This window comes from Aegilops tauschii, chromosome 7 (genome assembly GCF_002575655.3).
Source record: "Aegilops tauschii subsp. strangulata cultivar AL8/78 chromosome 7, Aet v6.0, whole genome shotgun sequence".
Lineage (NCBI taxonomy): Eukaryota > Viridiplantae > Streptophyta > Magnoliopsida > Poales > Poaceae > Aegilops > Aegilops tauschii.
In genome coordinates, this window is record NC_053041.3 from 299,853,057 (window position 1) to 299,872,350 (window position 19,294).

General features: G+C 42.8%; 1 protein-coding gene across 1 annotated transcript; it reads left to right on the forward strand.

Annotated features, from left to right (window-relative positions):
• The first annotated feature begins 1,824 nt into the window (after positions 1 to 1,824).
• Positions 1,825 to 4,525, forward strand: LOC109740287 (uncharacterized). The gene is made up of 5 exons (XM_020299322.4): positions 1,825 to 2,522; positions 2,652 to 2,702; positions 3,358 to 3,434; positions 3,517 to 3,857; positions 4,301 to 4,525. Exons 1-4 carry the CDS (start codon positions 2,284 to 2,286, stop codon positions 3,678 to 3,680), a joined length of 531 nt encoding a protein of 176 aa, XP_020154911.1. The 5' UTR covers positions 1,825 to 2,283; the 3' UTR covers positions 3,681 to 3,857; positions 4,301 to 4,525.
• The last annotated feature ends 14,769 nt before the right edge of the window (positions 4,526 to 19,294 follow it).

Consider the following 19,294-nt stretch of genomic DNA (forward strand, 5'->3'; position numbering starts at 1 on the left):
ATATCATAGCTCTCCACCAAATTTTAGCTCCATCTAACAATCCATGGGAGCTCACCATCCAACCTTTGTTTCTAGTAATATTTTCAGTTTGTAAAGCAACTATATTTTATATTGCTTTATATTTGCTGAAAATTTACCAGGATATGACCCTACCCATAGAACCTCCCTCCACCAAATTTTAGCTCATTTAATATAACCATTTTCCCTCAATATTTTTCCCAATTTTCTGTTCGGTGGAGAGCATTGTGAAGGAAGTACCATTTATATATATCCAAATGGCATGAAATTTACACAGTGCCTTGATATGCCCAAATTATCACCCTCCTCCAAATTCCAGCTCAATCAAATCATCTATGTGAGCCCAGCTTCAACTTTTATTTTCTGTCTAAATTGGCACATTGCAAAGCAAGTGCTATCTATACCCCTCCTATTTCCCTCAAACTTTTTGGTCAATCTTCCATATCCAAATCATTGCCACATGCCAATATTCAGCTCTATTTGACTAGTAAATCTTCCTCGACACATTTCCAAAGTTTCTGTTTAGCTTGAAGCTTTGTGAAGGAAGTACTAGATAGGAATATCCTAATGAGTTGAATTTTTGCCAAATATTCTATATACCAAAGTCATATTTTACACAAAATTTAAGCTCTATCTAACAATCCATGTAAGCTCACCATCAAATCTTTGTTTCTGGTAATATTTTTAGTTTGTGAAGCAACTACATTTTATGTTGCTTTATAATTGCTGAAGCTTTACCAGGACATTACCCTGACCATAGAAACTCCCAACACCAAATTTCAGCTCAATCCATTTATTCATTTGAGCCCAACTTCAACATCCATATGAGCTGAAAATTTCAGCTCAATCCATTTATTCATCTAAGCTCCTCCATTTGAGCTGAAAATTTGCCAAGCCAGTCTCCCTAGTATATGATCATCCTCAGCAAAAACTCAGGCCCATTGGCCATGTGCATTTCCCGTACCGCTAATCAAACACTCGGCTGCTAATTCATGTTTGAGCATAGTTCGATCGCCTCGTGAGATTCTTCTGTTGTCATTTTCTTCCTAACACCTACATGGGGAGTGCCCAACCCACTAGACATGCCTAGGCCTCCCAGAACTCATGTCAGCGCCAAGGTCACGCGGTGACCACGCGGCGGGCATGCGAGTTTACGCGCTTTGGAGTTGGGGCGCTGGGCCACCGTCCAAACCTCGACGTATCGCCACCAAACCATGTATTTCTGCTTAAATAGGTACTTATGTAACTAGAAATGATTTTTGGAAAAAATAAAGAGCAAACTATGAGGTATCTGCAGTTCAAATTTGACCCACTTTCAGTTGAATCAACGGAAACTTGTCTTTTTCACGAGAAGTGGATCAAATCTTTTGACACCCAACCATTTGGTCAATTATACATTGAATATGGCCTAATATTTTAGAAAATTGATTTGGTCCAATTTTGCAAGAAATATATGGTAGGTCCTTCACCAAAAAACTCATTTTGGGCACTCGAAAAATGATTAAAATAGCTAAAAAGACTATAAATGCATACAAATTGGTCCTTATCCATAAAATGTGGTCTAACTCTAGTGAAAATTTGTGTGGTGCCCTTTTACAAAATATTTTTTGTAGCTATTTCACAAAATCTCTCTATTTTTAGTACTTGGAAACTATTTTAAATCATTGGTTTTCTGAACCAATCAGAACTCTTCCCACGGATCGATGACATGGCGCCCATCCATCCATCCATTCATCTCCCCATGCCACATCCATCCATCCATCTATCTACAGAAAAAAGAAAAAGAAAAAAGATACCCCCACCCACAGCCCAAACCCTAGCTCAGATCCCATCGCACCCCTCCTCCCTTGTCCCCAACTCCTAGCGCCGCCGCCACCTCCTCCCCGTCCCCGGCCCCCTCCCGATTCAGTCCTCTCTCCACCGCCGACCCCGCCGTCCTCCTCACCCACCGCCGCCCACCTCGTCCCTCCCTCCCCTCACCATCTCTCCCTACCCACGCGCTAGGGTTCCGTCCCTCCGCCCCTCTCCTCCTCCCCTCCCCGCTCCCTCCCATGGTGAACCCCGTCGCCTCCCCTCCCGGCCCCGAACTTCCGGCCCCGCCGCCTCACTGCCACCCGTCGCCTCATCCTCTCCACTCCCCCACACGCCGGCGCCGGTGGACGAGGCCGCGGCCGTGGAGGAGTACGAGGCGCCTCCGCTGCCATCGGGATCTGCCGACGGAATGGAGGCGGCAGACCACACCAGTTCTCTGCAGGCGGCGATTCGATGGCTGCTTTAGACCGTCCTTTCGAGCCTCGGCAAGCTGGATGGGTGGATTCGCCAAGCAGGGCCCTCCGGCGAGGTGGAGGGGCTGAGGGACGAGATCGAGCAAGTCGACTAGGTCGTCTCCGCCGTGAACGACAGGGCGACCCTCGCAGCCCTCAAGCAGCTGCTCTACGACGCCGACTATGCGGTCAACGAGCTCGACTGCTACAGGTTTCAGCAGGAGCTCCACGCCCACGGAGGTAAATGCCTGAACATCCGTCCTCCAAGCACGCCACCTGTTTGTGTTAATTACCAATTCCATTTTTTCTAGGGGGTCGAGCACCACCATACTAATACTAACTTCGTATCCATGATTTCCTCTGGTGCAGGCCCATGGCATTAGCACCATCCCAACGAAACTGGGGGACGCAGAGGACGCTGTAAGCAACCCCCTCTTTCTCCGATCTAGAATGCCATGTGCTCCGCGAATTTTTTTATGCGGTTGATATAGCATGGATGGATGGATTTTCTAGTGTTGATCTACAAGCCTCTGGCTTAGTCTCCCTCAGCTCATGACCGACCCACCCAACCCAGCAGTTATAGTGCCTTGTGGATATGTTGATTTGTGGGCTGTTGTGTTACCTATCTGAATTTTTTGACCTCTTTGACAGAATGAATGATCTTATGGTGTTAATATAGAAGCCTCTCCTCTGTCCTAGCTTATAATTAGCCATCCCAATAGATATATTGCTTTTGGTAATTTGTCCAAGAAGATGGCTCTGACAATCCTGTGCTTGCTGTTGTTTTTTTTTCCAAAATACTACTTCAGTGGCCAGGCTTTTCCTGTAGTGTGCAACTGCAACTTTATCGTGGTGCTATTGTGTCTTTCACTAAATTTGATGCCTTTTGTAATTTGTCCAAGAAGATGCTTATAGCAATCTTGTGTGTGTTATTATTTTTTCCAAAATACCTTCAGTGCCCAGGCTTTCCGCTAATGTGCAACTGCAACTTCTTTCATGGTGCTATTGTTTGTTTCAATAAATTTTTATTTGTATACGCACATGGTTAACTCTCGACGCTGTATTGCATCAACAGGAACCCCTATGTGACTAGTAACTCGGTGATTGCAATGAAGTACAAGGATGGTGTGATCATGGCATGTGAAACTGGAGGTTAGTTGGCTGTCACTTCTTCCGCACAGGCAAATGTAGTGTTTCCTGTGATATGCGACCCATTGTCTGATTTCTTGTGCAGCCTCCTATGGGTCAACTCCGCGATACAAGAGCCTACGCCAGCGGCTGGTGGCACTGCCTATGTTGTTGCTGCCCCTGCTGGACCAAGCGCCGCCGGCTGGCGCCAACACCGTCCAAGCGGCACAGGCTCGGCGTCATCCTCTCCATCTTCTCCTGGTCAGTTAGTTCACTGCCCATAACTCTCACTTTTTGGGTCTCTGAAGATGCACTGACCGATTTGCTCCTATTGGGCACGGTCCTGACGATCGTGGCGATGGTGATGTTCATCATTGGCGTGCCGGAGAGCTGCACTGGCGCTCCTTCCTCGTCAAGCTAGGCACCGAGAACCTCAAGGGCGCCAAGGTTGTTGAACATTTTTAACAACTGACTGTTTGACATTCCCGTGTTGTACATCACTGATTATGTACAACTTGGTACAAAATTGGTCTGATATTAGTTTTATATCACAAAAGTAGGGAGGTTCCTGCTGCTTATTAGTATCAGCTTTGGATTATTACTGTGTTCGGTTCATCACTGTACTGATTATCTTGGCGAGCATTTGTTTAATACCTGGAATACATTGTCTGTTGGGAACTCTATTTACCTTTGCATACTATTACAAATGTCTGTGAGGGTCCTTTGTGTACTAATATAATTCCATTCATGAATTCTACACATAGATTTTCCATCCTGCTATAAAATTGCTTGTGCCTGAATCTGTTTGCCATTGTTAGTCAGAAGTCGATTATTACTGGTGTGTTTAGGATTCTATTTGTCATCTAAAATATGTGTTAATTCTGATACAGCGTAAAGAGCTATGTGAGCCCTCCTGGAAGGGGCTTCGGTTGGACCTCTTATTGAGCTCCCCATAGACTTTGACCCAAGGTAAACATGAATTTGCTTTTGTTGCTGCTGCAAATGTCCCTGTCTTGTAGAGAATAGTTTATGAGCAAACCCTGTGGTAACAAAACAATATGTCATGGGAGTGTGACACGTACTGTTTGTGAATGCCTGTGATTGGATTATTGGATATCTGTTGATTATATGTCCTTATCCATCATTGTCTGGTTGTTCTTGCAAGCATTATTAGTTAGGTTGTGTAGGTGCCAAATTATGCTTCTGGATTAGTCTATTGTTCCCTACCCTAGCTCCCTCTTTTCTGCTCCTATAGCATGCTCTGTTGGACTCATGCTCTGCTCCTACACCAGTAGATTGATTGGTTCTATAAACACTAGCAGCAGTACCTCATGTACATGTAATTGGACTCCCAGGGTGTTGTTCTTGTAAATTCTTCCATGTCTCGCTCTTTTGCTGGTGCTACTACACATGTTAGATTGTTAGTTGTACCTGTTTCCATCTCAAATTCCTTATCTTCTTGAACATATGCCTGATGCTTGGTGCATGTAGGATAGAGGAACACAGTTTACTTCAAAGTTTTGGCACCAGTTGCACCAGACTTTGGGTACCAGGCTAGAGTTCAGTACAGCTTTTCATCCGCAGACAGATGGACAGACCGAGCGAGTCAATCAGATTCTGGAGGACATGTTGAGAGCATGTGCGCTAGATTATGGATCTAGTTGGGATGATAATTTTCCCTACGCGGAGTTCTCATACAACAACATTTATCAAGCCAGTTTGAAGATGACCCCTTTCGAAGCTTTGTATGGAAGAAGGTGCAGGACACCGTTGATGTAGGATGAAGTTGGAGACCGTCAGTTGTTTGGACCAGATTTGATCAAAGAGTCCAAAGAGAAGCTTAAGTTGATTTGAGATAGACTTATGGTAGCTCAGTCCAGACAGAAGAGTTATGCAGACTCAAAGTGCAAGGAGGTAGTCTATGAAATCGGAGACAGAGCATATCTTCGTGTGTCACCTCTACGAGGAGTTAAGCGTTTTGGAGTTAAGGAAAAGTTAGCCCCGAGATTTATAGGACCATACCGAGTTTTGGAATGTATGGGAGAAGTGGCCTACAAGTTGGAGTTACCCGAAGGACTGTCAGGAGTCCATGATGTGTTTCACGTTTCTAAGTTGAAGAAGTGCCATGATGAGATGGCCGATATCCATCTGAGAGATACAGTGCCCCTGGAAGCAATTCAGTTGGATAATGATTTAACCTACGAGGAGAAACCTGTCAAGATTCTTGAGTTTGCCAGCCGAGTTACCCGCAACAAGGTTATCAAGTTTTGCAAAGTTCAGTGGAGCCACCATACCGAGGATGAAGCCACCTGGGAATGAGAGGAAGACCTACGGAAAGACCACCCACATCTATTTTCTAACCAACCCGGATCTCAAGGACGAGATTCATCTTAAGGGGGGTAGGTTTGTAACATCCCAAATTTTCAATTTGGAATGTTATACATAGGTCATCATATGCATAACATATTTTATTTGCATTTCGTTTGTTATCCTAGAAATCTTAAGCAACTCAAGGACCCACGGAGAGAGTTGGGGATTTCATTCATTTTCATATTTGAATTTTTCTCAAATTTGGAAAAAGGATCAATTTGGTTTTAATAATTCTTATCTCCGAAATATTTCCAATATAAAAATAAAAGAGGGAAGATAAAATGACTTCTCCAAAATAAAAGAAATATTGGAGGAAAAATATTAAAAATCAAATAAATAATTTATTTGGATTTTTATTGCTATTTTATTTGAATTAGAAAAATATCCATTTTCAAATTTGCATTTTTAGGCCAGGAAAATGTTCACTTTGTTCTAAATATTTTATTTAGACGATGAAAATTGTTTTAGGCATTTTTTTAGAATTTTTTTATTTTTATTTAGGATTTTTCCTTCTCGGCGGAATTTGTTTAAAAAAAACGCGTCGCCCGACTAGGCCAACGGCCCAGCCGAGCGGGCCAAAGCCCAGCGCGCCGCCGCCTCCCGTTCCGGCTCGGGAGCGGACTCCCGAGCGCCGCCGCCGCCATGGACGCCGTGTCCGTCCCGGACACGCGTCGCCGCCCCCTCCCCCAAGTCGGACCACCCCCCAGGCCTTTAAATACCCCCCGCCGCCGCCTCCTCTCTCCACCCCGAGCCCGCAGCCCAGCCGCCACAACCACCGCCGCCGCAGCCGACGCCCGCGCCGCCGTCTAGCCTCGCACCGCCGCCGCGGAGCCCCGCCGGAGCCGCCTCGCCGTCCGCCCCCGTCGACCCGCTGGTTTTTTTACGGTTTAGGTATAAACCGTTCGGTTTTTTAACCCTAGATCGGTTTTTTTGTTCCGAATTAGATCGATCCGTTTTTCTCGGTTTTCTTTGGTTAGTTTTATTTTACGAACATTCATTCATTTAGATCTGTTAACGAACGAATTCGTTCGTTAGTCTCTGTTAGCGGACGTTCGTCCGGTCGATTTTTGTTTTTCTGTTTTATTTTTTTCCAGGGACCTATGCGTGATTATTTTTATCACAGATTAGCCCCTGATCTTCAAACCCTCGCAACTTTTTAACCGTTCGTCCAAATCCAGTGAAACCAACGCCAAAATCTTCCTCTCGAGCCACTCTTTCTGGTTAATCAACTTGAACATGGTTTTGACAATTTAGAATTTGGTTTCAAGCAGATTTGAATTCGAAGTTCTTTTTTTCGTAGTTTCAGCTCCGTAGCTCTGATTCGATTGATTCTTTTTGCAAATCGAAGCTCTTCAGTTGTTGTAACATCCCAAATTTTCAATTTGGAATGTTATACATAGGTCATCATATGCATAACATATTTTATTTGCATTTCGTTTGTTAACCTAGAAATCTTAAGCAACTTAAGGACCCACGGAGATAGTTGGGGATTTCATTTATTTTTATATTTGAATTTTTCTCAAATTTGAAAAGAGGATCAATTTGGTTTTAATAATTTTTATCTAATAAAAGAAATATTGGAGGAAAATATTAAAAATCAAATAAATAAGTTATTTGTATTTTATTGCTATTTTATTTGAATTAGAAAAATATGCATTTTTCAAAATTGCATTTTTAGGCTAGGAAAATGTTCACTTTGTTCTAAATATTTTATTTAGACGGCGAAATTTGTTTTTGGCATTTTTTAGAATCCTTTTTATACTTATTTAGGATTTTTCATTCTCGGCGGAATTTGTTTAAAAAAAACGCGTCGCCCGACTGGGCCAACGGCCCAGCGCGCCGCCGCCTCCCGCTCCGGCTCGGAGCGGACTCCCGAGCGCCGCCATGGCCATGGACGCCGTGTCCGTCCTGGAAACGCGCCGCCGCCCCCTCCCCCAAGTCGGACCACCCCCGAGGCCTTTAAATACCCCGCCGCCGCCTCCTCTCTCCACCCCGAGCCCGCAGCCCCCCCGCCGCAGCCGCTACCCCGCGCCGCCTGCTGCCGCCACCGCGCCGCGCCGCCCGCTTCCCCGCCGCGTCGTGCCGCCGCCACGGAGCGCCGCCTCCTCGCCGCAGCCGCGGAGCCCCTCCGAAGCCGCCTCGCCGTCCGCCGCCGTTGACCCCGCCGAGCCGCCGGTTTTTTTCGGTTTAGTTATAAACCGCTCGGTTTTTTTGAAAACCCTAGATCATTTTTTTTCGAATTAGATCGGTTCATTTTTCTCGGTTTTCTTCGGTTAGTTTTATTTTATGAACGTTCGTTCATTTAGATCTATTAACGAACGAATTCGTTCGTTAGTCTCTGTTAGCGGACGTTCGTCCGGTAGATTTTTCTTTTTCTGTTTTTTTCCGCCAGGGACCTATCCGCGATTATTTTTATCGGAGATTAGCCCCTGATCTTCAAACCCTCGCAACTTTTTAACCGTTCGTCCAAATCCAGTGAAACCAATGCCAAAATCTTCGTCTCGAGCCCCTCTTTCTGGTTAATCAACTTGAACATGGTTTTGACAATTTAACATTTGGTTTCAAGCAGATTTGAATTCGAAGTTCTTTTGACCGTAGTTTCAGTTCTGTAGCTCCGATTCGATTGATTCTTTTTTGCAAATCGAAGCTCTTGAGTTGAACTTTCAGATTTGATTTTTTATCATATGAGTTTTACCTGTGCATCTATGCTTGAGTGCTTATGTATGCTATTGTTTGTTTGCGATAGAATTCCCAGAGTGCGAAGCGTGCTACTACGAGTCTACCTAGAGTAAAGAGTTAATGTTTCTGAAAGACTGTGTCTCGGTCATCCATTTCAGTGGTAGGCTAGAAGATGTAGGGGAAAGTAGGTGTAGCTGTCTACCCAGAGTAAAGAGTTAATGTTTCTGAAAGACTGTGTCTCGGTCATCCATTTCTCAAACACCATGTAGTGTGAGAAATCCAACGGAGGAGATCGAGTCTTGTGGGGAAAAGTGCGCAAACCTTTGCAGAGTGTACAAACTAATCATGGTTAGCCGTGTCCCCGGTTATGGACATCTTGAGTATCTGGTTCTTGGATTATCATGTTGATCTCATCACTCTAAATTAATATGTTGGGTTGTTAATTACTGCTTAATTGGGACTGAGATGGGGTTACCATTCTCAATGTTTTATCAACTACCATGATAGCTAAATAAGATATATTCCTTTGTTGTAGGGAAAAATTGGCTTTATGCAAAATATTAACCTTATAGCTTTCCCCAACCATATATGCATGTAGTGATAGCATTTACTTGTTCATTTTCTCTACTGTGTTATATTGCCAGCATATTCCATGTGCTGACCCGTTTCGGGCTGCAATATATCATGTTGCAGACTTTTCAGATGAAGAGTAAGGTGCGCTACATCGTTGTTGTGCACTCAGCTACGCCGTTGGAGGTGATGGACTCACTTTATCTTCCAAGTCTTCCGCTGTCATTTTATTTAGATGGCCTTAAGCCATATTATTGTATTAAGTTCTCTTTTGAGACATTCGATGTAATAAGTGTGTGATTGCACTCTGTTATAAATCCTTCAAGTACTGTGTGTGTCAGCATTACCGATCCAGGGATGACACTTATACACAGAGATTTGACCGTTTGAGGTCGGATTCCTACAACCTGTGTCACAAGAGGATCAAGAAAAAACCACTTTTACATGTCCTTTTGGTACATTTTCTTATAGACGTATGCCTTTTGGTTTATGCAATGCACCTGCTACCTTTCAAAGATGTATGACTGCTATATTCTCTGAATTTTGTGAAAAGGTTGTTGAGGTTTTCATGGATGATTTTTTTCCCGTATACGGAACTTCGTTTGATGATTGCCTAAGCAACCTTGATTGAGTTTTGCAGAGATGTGAAGAAACTAATCTTGTCTTGAATTGGGAGAAGTGCCACTTTATGGTTAATGAAGGTATTGTCTTGGGGAATAAAATCTCCAAAAGAGGTATTGAAGTTGATAAAGCTAAAGTTGATGCAATTGAAAAAATGGCTTGTCCTATCAATGGTATAAGAAGTTTCCTTGGTCATGCTGGTTTCTATAGGAGATTTATTAAAGACTTATCTAAAATTTCTAAGCCTCTCACTAAAATTTTGCAAAAAGATGTTTCATTTGTTTTTGATGATGATTGTGTAGAAGCATTTGAAATACTTAAGAAAGCCTAAATTTCTACACCTATTGTTCAACCACCTGATTGGAACCTACCCTTTGAAATTATGTGTGATGCTAGTGATTATGTTGTTGGTGCTGTTCTAGGACAAAGAGTTGATAAGAAATTAAATGTTATCCATTATGCTAGTAAAACTCTAGACAGTGCTCAAAGAAATTATGCTACTACTGAAAAATAATTTCTAGTAGTTGTGTTGGCTTGTGATAAACTCAGATCTTATATTGTTGATTCCAAAGTAATTGTTCACACTAATCATGCTAAACCTAGACTTATTAGGTGGGTTCTCTTGCTACAGGAATTTGATTTACATATTAATGATAAGAAAGGAGTTGAGAACCCCGTAGAAGATAACTTGTCTAGGTTATAAAATATTCTTGATGACCCACTACCTATTGATGATAGTTTTCCTGATGAACAATTAGCTGTTATAAGTGCTGCTCGTGGCACCCCATGGTATGCAGACTATGCTAATTTTATTGTTGCTAAATTTATACCACCTAGTTTTACATACCAACAAAAGAAAAAGTTTTTCTTTGACTTAAGACATTACTTCTGAGATGACCGACACCTTTATAAAGAAGGAGTAGATGGTGTTATTAGACGTTGTGTACCTGAGCATGAACAAGAACATATCCTATGCAAGTGTCACTCCGAGGCTTATGGAGGACACCATGCTGGAGATAGAACTTCACACAAGGTATTACAATCTGGTTTTTATTGGCCTACTCTCTTCAAAGATGCTCGTAAGTTTGTCTTGTCTTGTGATGAATGTCAAAAAATTGGTAATGTGAGTAGACATCAGGAAATGCCTATGAATTATTCACTTGTTATTGAACCATTTGATGTTTGGGGATTTGATTATATGGACCTTTTCCATCCTCTAATGGGTATACTCATATTTTAGTTATTGTTGATTACGTTACTAACTGGGTAGAAGCTATTCCAACTAGTAGTGCCGATCACAACACTTCTATTAAAATGCTTAAAGAAGTTTTTTCCAAGGTTTGGAGTCCCTAGATATTTAATGACTGATGGTGGTTCACATTGTATTCATGGTGCTTTCCGTAAATTTCTTGCTAAGTATTATGTTAACCATAGAATGGCATCTCCTTATCATCCTCAGTCTAGTGGTCAAGTAGAATTAAGTAACAAAGAAATAAAACTGATCTTGCAAAAGACTGTCAATAGATCTAGGAAGATTTGGTCTAAGAAACTTGATGATGCACTATGGGCATGTAAAACTGCTTATAAAAATCCTATGGGTATGTCTCCATATAAAATGGTTTATGGGAAAGCATGTCACTTTCCTCTTGAACTAGAACATAAAGCTTATTAGGAAATTAAATAACTTAACTATGATTTCAAACTTGCCGGTGAGAAGAGGTTATTTGACATTAGCTCACTCGATGAATGGAGAACCCAAGCCTATGAAAATGCCAAATTGTTTAAAAAAAATTAAAAGATGGCATGACAAAAGGATACAAAAGCGTGAATTTAATGTAGGTGACCATGTCTTGCTATACAATTATCGTTTAAGTTTTTTTGCAGCAAAACTTCTCTCTAAATGGGAAGGGACTTACATTATCGAGGAAGTCTATCGTTCCATTGTCATCAGGATCAACAATGACGAGGGCAACAACCCGAAGGTGGTGAATCGGCAAAGAATCAAACATTAATCTCAGGTACTCCCATAAATGTTCAAACTAATTTAATTCATACCATAACACCTAAGGAGTACATAAGGGAAACCTTCCAGAACGCTCCAGAACCCTGAAAAGGAATAGGTATGTGATACGGTAAGTAAACCGACTCCAAAAGTTTTCCAATGGCAACTTTACTCCGTTTTGGAATATTTAAAAAAATTAGAAAAATAAGTAGCCCGAATAACGCACGAGGAGGCGACAAGCCGTGGGGGCGCGCCCTACCCCCTGGACGCGCCTCCTAGGCTTGTGGCCACCCAGTGTGCCCTCCAGACTTCGGTTGCTCCTAGAATACTTGTTTTGCATAGTAAAATTCATTATAAAGTCTCCCAAAGGTTTTGATCACTCTATTACGACAATATCCTTTGTTCTTGTTTCAAGCTGTTTTTCTGACAAATCTAGATCGCGATGACATCTCCAAGTGCTCCCAAGGACAATTTCTATGAGAAGGTCATCAACCCCTACCTTCCGGAGGTGGTGCAACACCCTCAAACCATTGAGATGCGTGAGGGGGTGCTTCACATCCGGGACGTTCAAGGGCCAAGAAGGACCGGAAGCATGGATGCCAGGCTCAAGGCGGTGGAGTAGGAAGTCTTCAAGTGCCAAGGGATGGTGGAACGCGGACTCAACACCAACCACTCCATGATCACGGAATTCACCCGTGACCACAAGCTGGACACCAAGGATATTGGGGAGGACATCTTTAAGCTTCATGAGAAAAACGAGCATCTCCAAGCCCAGATCTATGACCTGCAAAATCAAAACTGTGAGTATGAATACAGATTTAAGAAGATGAGTTTGGCTACAGATTTGAGGATTCTGGAGACTCATTCATCCTTTTACGATGGTGAGCCTATGCGTTGGAAGAAGGAGGACAAGCCTTCCACATCATCAACCTCATCACCACCACCTCTGAAGAAGGACACCTGAGTACATGGGTAGGGGCACTCCCCTTGGCTTGTGCCAAACTTGGGGAAGGTGCCCCGGTATCGTATCACCATCACATCTTTACCTTTATCATTTATCTTAGTTCGATCCTTTTTGTTTTATCGTCATCTAGTAGAATAAAAGTTTTAGTATGATCTAGTCTTTGAGTTTTGCTTTGTGATCTATCTATGCAATCAAGTCTGAGAGTTATATAATAAAGAGTAGTTTTGAGTTGGGGGCTTTGCTTTCTTGCCTTGATCTTGGAAAAGAAAAGAAAAGAATAAAAGAAGTAAAAAGATTATATAATGATCTTATGGAGAGTGATGACTTCGCATATAAGGAGTATGACGAGTAAAATTTGTTGAGGGATGACAAACATAGTTTTGGTCATTGTTGCAATTAATAGGAAGTAATAAAGAAAGAGAGGTTTCACATATAAATACACTATCTTGGACATCTTTTGTGATTGTGAGCACTCATTAAAATATTATATGCTAATAAGTTGACATTGGACAAGGAAAACAACATAATGGGTTATGTTTTCTTATATCCGAATAGAAGTTATATTGTCATGGATCCCCCAACATGTTGAGCTTGCTTCTCATCCTATGCTAGCCAAATATTTTGCACCAAGTAGAGATACTACTTGTGCATCCAACATCTATTAACCTAGTTTTTCCATGAGAGTCCACCATATCTACCTATGGATTGAGTAAGATCCTTCAAGCAAGTTGTCATCGGTGCAAGCGATATAAATTTTTCTCTAAATATGTATGATCTTTTAGTGTGAAGAAAATAATCTTTATACGATCTTGTGATAAGGAAGAAATAAAAGCGATGAACTGCATAATAAAGTTCTCTATCACAAGCGGCAATATAAAGTGACGCTCTTTTGCATTAAGATTTCATGCATCCAACCATAAAAGCGCAAGACAACCTCTGTTTCCCTCTGTGAAGGACCTATATTTTATTTTTATCCCTTGCCCTTATACAAGAGCCATGGTGATCTTCACCCTTCCTTTTTACACTTTTTCTTTTGGCAAGCACTATGTTTTGGGGAAAGATCCAGACATATATATCCACTTGGATGTAGGTGATCATAAATTATTATTGTTGACATTACCCTTGAGGTAAAAGGTTGGGAGGCGAAACTATAAGCCCCTATCTTTCTCTATGTCTGATTAAGGCTTTGATCTCATAAATATGGCGTGAGTGTTAGCAATTATCTTTACCTAATATTAAAGGACGAAGATTGATGCATGATCTCATAGTTCTCCATACGTCATTGCTTTATATCCGTTAATTTTACGTAAATGACATAGATTGACGGTTGAGATTTGAAATATGATCAACAGAACGGATTGTACCACCCTTGACATCCAGCCAACTAGGTACATGTTGTCGGTCTCCTTCGCAAGTACTGATCCAATGTTCATGTTCTGACCCCTTGTCCCCTCTTGGTCTCTCTCTGCCACAGCCCTACAGAGGACAACGAAGAGAGAGAGAGAGAGAGAGATTTTAAGAGCAGGATGAAAGCGGGATGGCGAGTCTTGGCTGCGGACGGCGCCACCGACAAGGAGCTGCCGGGCAGCGCCATGGTGGAAAGAGGACTCGGGAAGGAAGGACGTGGGGCGCACATGCGCTCGAGGAGACGCAGGGATGCAAGGGAGGAGGCAAAGGGTAGCCGTGCAGCAAGGAAACGACGTCTCGCCTGCAAGCGCAGTAGCTGGAGCGGCAGAGGAGGGCAGTGGCTGCTCAAGGCAGCGGCACCATGGATGGCCTCCTGCATGGGGAAACGACAGCATCGGTGGCTGAGGCTTAGAGAGACAGAGAAAGGTGAGAGACAAGGGAAAAGAAGGCCACGGGTGAGGGTGCCTGAGTCGCTATTTCCAAGAGGAGGGGATCAAGCAGGAGAAGGGGGTCGGGCACCCTCTCTTCCTGTGACAGCGCGGTAGGGCGAGAGAGAGAGAGAGAGAGAGTGAGTGGAGAGATGGGGCTTGATAGGGTAAAAGGGAGGTCGACTGGGCCTTGCAGTTAATGGGCCGGATGACTAACTAAGTTGGTTTTTGAGAACCTGTTTACATAAAAAGAAAAAGATAAGCAAAAATATTTACTTGGAGGGCCAAAATAAATCCAAACTGAGCTGGAATTTGGTGCATGTCGCTAATATGGAAGAAATCGAAATCATGTGTTTTTTCAGGGGGCCTTACCAGATCCCAGTTTACAAGGTTGCTTAAACATTTGTTTGGAGGTAATACTAGTAGTAGGTTGGTGTAGTAAATTTTTTTCTGACAATGATGCTTCTGCTGTTTGATTTTGCTCCTTTTAAATTCCATCTCGGTGCAAGTGTTATAATGATCATGTGTATCAATGTGAACAACCTCATTTATTATTTGAAAGTTCATGCATCTTCATGTTGCATGTCGTTAGTATTGCTCAAGTGACTCAAAGCTATACAGATGACTGCTACCAAGGACAAGTCTACACTTCTTCACTGCTAATAGATAAAATACCCATCCTGTATTTTCTATCTGAGTTATTAATGTTGATCCACTATTTGCATGTCTACTTTTATCAACTCATAAGAAGCATGCTACCACCTTTTTTATCTGCAAAGTAGTTGTCACAGTGTTTGGATAGAGTTATTTATAGTAGTAACTTCTATATTGTGGAACTACTTTCGGAGGCAACAGCCTAAAACTGAAGCCTGCACATATTCATTAGAAGCTACGCTCACTAGCATGATTTCTCCTATGAGGTATAGAATCTATATATCTACAACATTTTGTGCAATTTTATTTTCTGTCATAGTTGTGTATGTATTAAGTTTACTTAGAAGAGTATCTATGCATGCATGTGCAGTTCAAATAATCATGTTATGTTATACTCCATCCTTTGTATGATATGCATGCCCTCCCTCCAAAAAAACAAGTCCACGACATTACAAGTCAATAGTGAGCGGGGGTATGAGGATGGTGTAAGGACGAGGTGAATGGAGGGGCTTGCGAAGGGTGACCCTCACTTCCAGCTCGACAGGATTAGTTTTAGTGTTCCCTTGAGCTGGCGCGATTAATTGATAAGTGTGTTGTGTGGTGTCTGACATCATCACATGTTGCAATCAAATGGACACCACAGCCATTGGCAACAAGTGCGGTAAGAAGGATAATTGGCAACATAGCTGGGGCGCCATAGTGAAATAGAGGCGGGGGTGATATTTTTTCCTCACCCGTTGCAACGCACGGGCCCTTTTGCTAGTGAAAGACTAGAAGATGGTTGAGTATGTGGACTTGCTACATAAAAGCTCTTACATTGACTCTTTTCGATATTATGATAAATTGCAATTGCTTCAATGATTGAGATCATAGTTTGTTAGTTTTCAATAAAGTTTTTGATTCACACTTTACCATGTGAATGAATTATCACTTTAGCATGACAAGTTATATGACAATATGTTGCTGTTCTAAAGCTGGTCATGATGCCCTCATGTCCGTATTTTATTTTTATCGACACCTCTATCCCTAAACATGTGGTCATGATTATCGATTTCGGCTTTCGCTTGAGGGCAAGCGAGGTCTAAGCTTGGGGGAGTTGATACGTCCATTTTGCATCATGCTTTTATGTTGATATTTATTGCATTATGGGTTGTTATTTCACATTATGGTACAATACTTATGCCTTTTCTCTATTATTTTACAAGATTTACAAGAAGAGGGAGAATGCCGCAACTGGAATTCTGACCCAAAAGGAGCAAATCTGAGAGACCTATTCTGCACAACTCCAAATGTCCTGAAACTTTACGGAGAACCATTTTGGAATATATAAAAAATATTGGGCGAAGAAACAACAGAAGGGGACCCACCAGGAGACCACAAGCCTGGGGGCGCGCCCTCAGGGCTTGTGGCCCCCCTGGCCATCGTCTGGTGCCCATCTTCTGCTATATGGAGGGTTTTGACCTAGAAAAATCAGAAGAGAGCTTTCGGGATGAAGCGCCGCCGTCTCGAGGCAGAACCTGTGCAGAAGCAATCTAGGGCTCCGGCAGAGCTATTCTGCCGGGGAAACTTCCCTCAGGGAGGGGGAAATCGAAGCCATCATCATCACCAATGATCCTCCCATCGAGCTAGGGTCAATCTTCATCAACATCTTCACCAGCACCATCTCCTCTCAAACCCTAGTTCATCTCCTCTATTCAATCTTTGTCTCAAAACCTCAGATTGGTACCTGTGGGTTGCTAGTAGTGTTTATTACTCTTCATAGTTGATGCTACCTGGTTTATTTGCTGGAAAATCAAATGTTCAGATCCTTAATGATATTCAATACCCCTCTGATCTTGAACATGAACATGCTTTGTGAGTAGTTATGTTTGTTCCTGAGGACATGGGAGAAGTCTTGTTATAAGTAATCATGTGAATTTGGTATTCGTTCGATATTTTGATGAGATGTATGTTGTCTTTCCTCTAGTGGTGTTATGTGAACGTCGACTACATGACACTTCCCCATGATTTGTGCCAAGAGGAAGGCATTGGGAAGTAATAAGTAGATGATGGGTTGCTAGAGTGACAGAAGCTTAAACCCTAGTTTATGCGTTGCTTTGTAAGGGGCTGATTTGGATCCACATGTTTCATGCTATGGTTAGATTTATCTTAATTCTTCTTTCATAGTTGCGGATGCTTGCGAGAGGGGTTAATCATAAGTGGGAGGCTTGTCCAAGTAAGGATAGCACCCAAGCACCAGTTCACCCACGTATCAAATTATCAAAGTAACGAACGTGAATCATATGAGCATGATGAAAACTAACTTGATAGTAATTCCCATGTGTCCTCGGGAGCGCTTTGATTTATATAAGAGTTCGTCTAGGCTTATCCTTTTATATAAAAGGGATTGGGCCACCTTGCTGCACCTTTGCTAGACTTGTTACTTGTTACCCGTTATGAATTATCTACTATCTGTTACTGATAATTTCAGTGCATGCAGGAAATACCTTGTTGAAAACCGCTTGTCATTTCCTTCTGCTCCTCATTGGGTTCGACACTCTTACTTATCGAAAGGACTATGATTGATCCCCTATACTTGTGGGTCATCACTTCTTGTCATGCTAGCACTGCTCCTCAATCCATCTAGCAAAACAACATGCCACTCATAATTCCATTAGTTGTTCAAATACGAATCTGATATGATGCTGATATTACTAAAGTAGAGAACGTTTAATTCGTCAGCTAATGTTCCTATATTAGTTTCGAAAAGCATGTGTGCCACATATAGAGAGACAACGGGGATTTGCATTTCTTTATGCGTTCTAGTTCATCATGGGTGGGCAACACACATTGTATTATCTAAAATCCGCTTGCTCTTCTTTATCATGTTCTTCTTAATAAGTATAGTACTTCCTCCATTCCTGAATATAAGTCTTTTGAGATATTCCAAAAAGAACTACACAAAGATGTATGTTGACATATTTTCGAGTGTACATTCACTCATTTTGGTCCGTATGTAGTCCACATTGGAATCTCTAAAAGACTTATATTTAGGAACAGAGGGAGTAGTACAGTATGTTCCTTGTCGGAAAGTGGAGCAGGGACTCCCCCAAGCTTAGGCTTTTGGCCTAACTTGGTGTATGGCCACGGCTAGAAATAGTTAGATGCAGGGAAATATTAAGGCTCCCGAGGCTCCCACTGATAGGTAGGCTTCGGGGCCGGTGCTAGTTCAGGTGCTGCTGGTGGTGTCAAGCTCAATAGGACAAAGTAGGTGCAGGCAAAGTAATAACCTCACGGGTGCCCTGACTAAACACCAAGTTATACTGGAATCTAATCCTGCAGTAGTTAATGAAATTATGTTCAACCATGCTATCATAATCAAGATATTTGGTGAGTAAAAGCTCATCATCCTCATGTCTAATAGGGATCTCAAAATGTCTAGCGGGGCGAGAGGCATAAATACCACCATAGGTGACACCCTTGGAGCCGTTAGAGTGTAATCGTTGTGCAACAATAGCTCCCAAACTAAAAGTCCTGTCACCATAAGCTTCAAGGAATGGAGTGAGTCTGTCATTATTCACCAAATAGTAGAAATCCTGATGCGGAGCATCCTACGGTCATCCCCATGCACATACCTTCATTTCCTCAAGTGCCAAGTGGACCAATGACACAAGCACGTGCAAGGGATATCGAGACCGAGGTGACATCTCTCCATAATGAACTTCCATATGATCCACATGAGACATGGCTACTACCTCAAGCCAGAATGCTATGTGTGCTTAGGTATGAAGAAGTCCACCTCGAAGATGCTCGGAGTGAATACCCAGTCCCCAAGTACACAGACGAAGAAACACAATGAAGGATACCACTGAAATGCTACAGCGTTCGAACATCCGGCCCCTGGCCCAGACATCCGGCCCCTGATGGATCGAGCCATGTCAGCCAACGGCTGCTCAGCTCAAGGGCCTGGACATCTGGCCTGACGACCCCGGACACCTGGCAGGGCCCTAGATACCCGACCCGAGGAGTCCAGTACCCTGACCAAAGGCCAGGCCAGACATCCGACCGTGCGCCCAGACATTCGGCGCCCCGAACATCCGGGCCCCAGCCCGGACATCCGGCACCTGCGTATGCTCAGCCGGGACAGAGGCCCATGTAACCCCCTTTTCCTCCACTCCTACCCCATGGACTACTATATAAACACCACCTC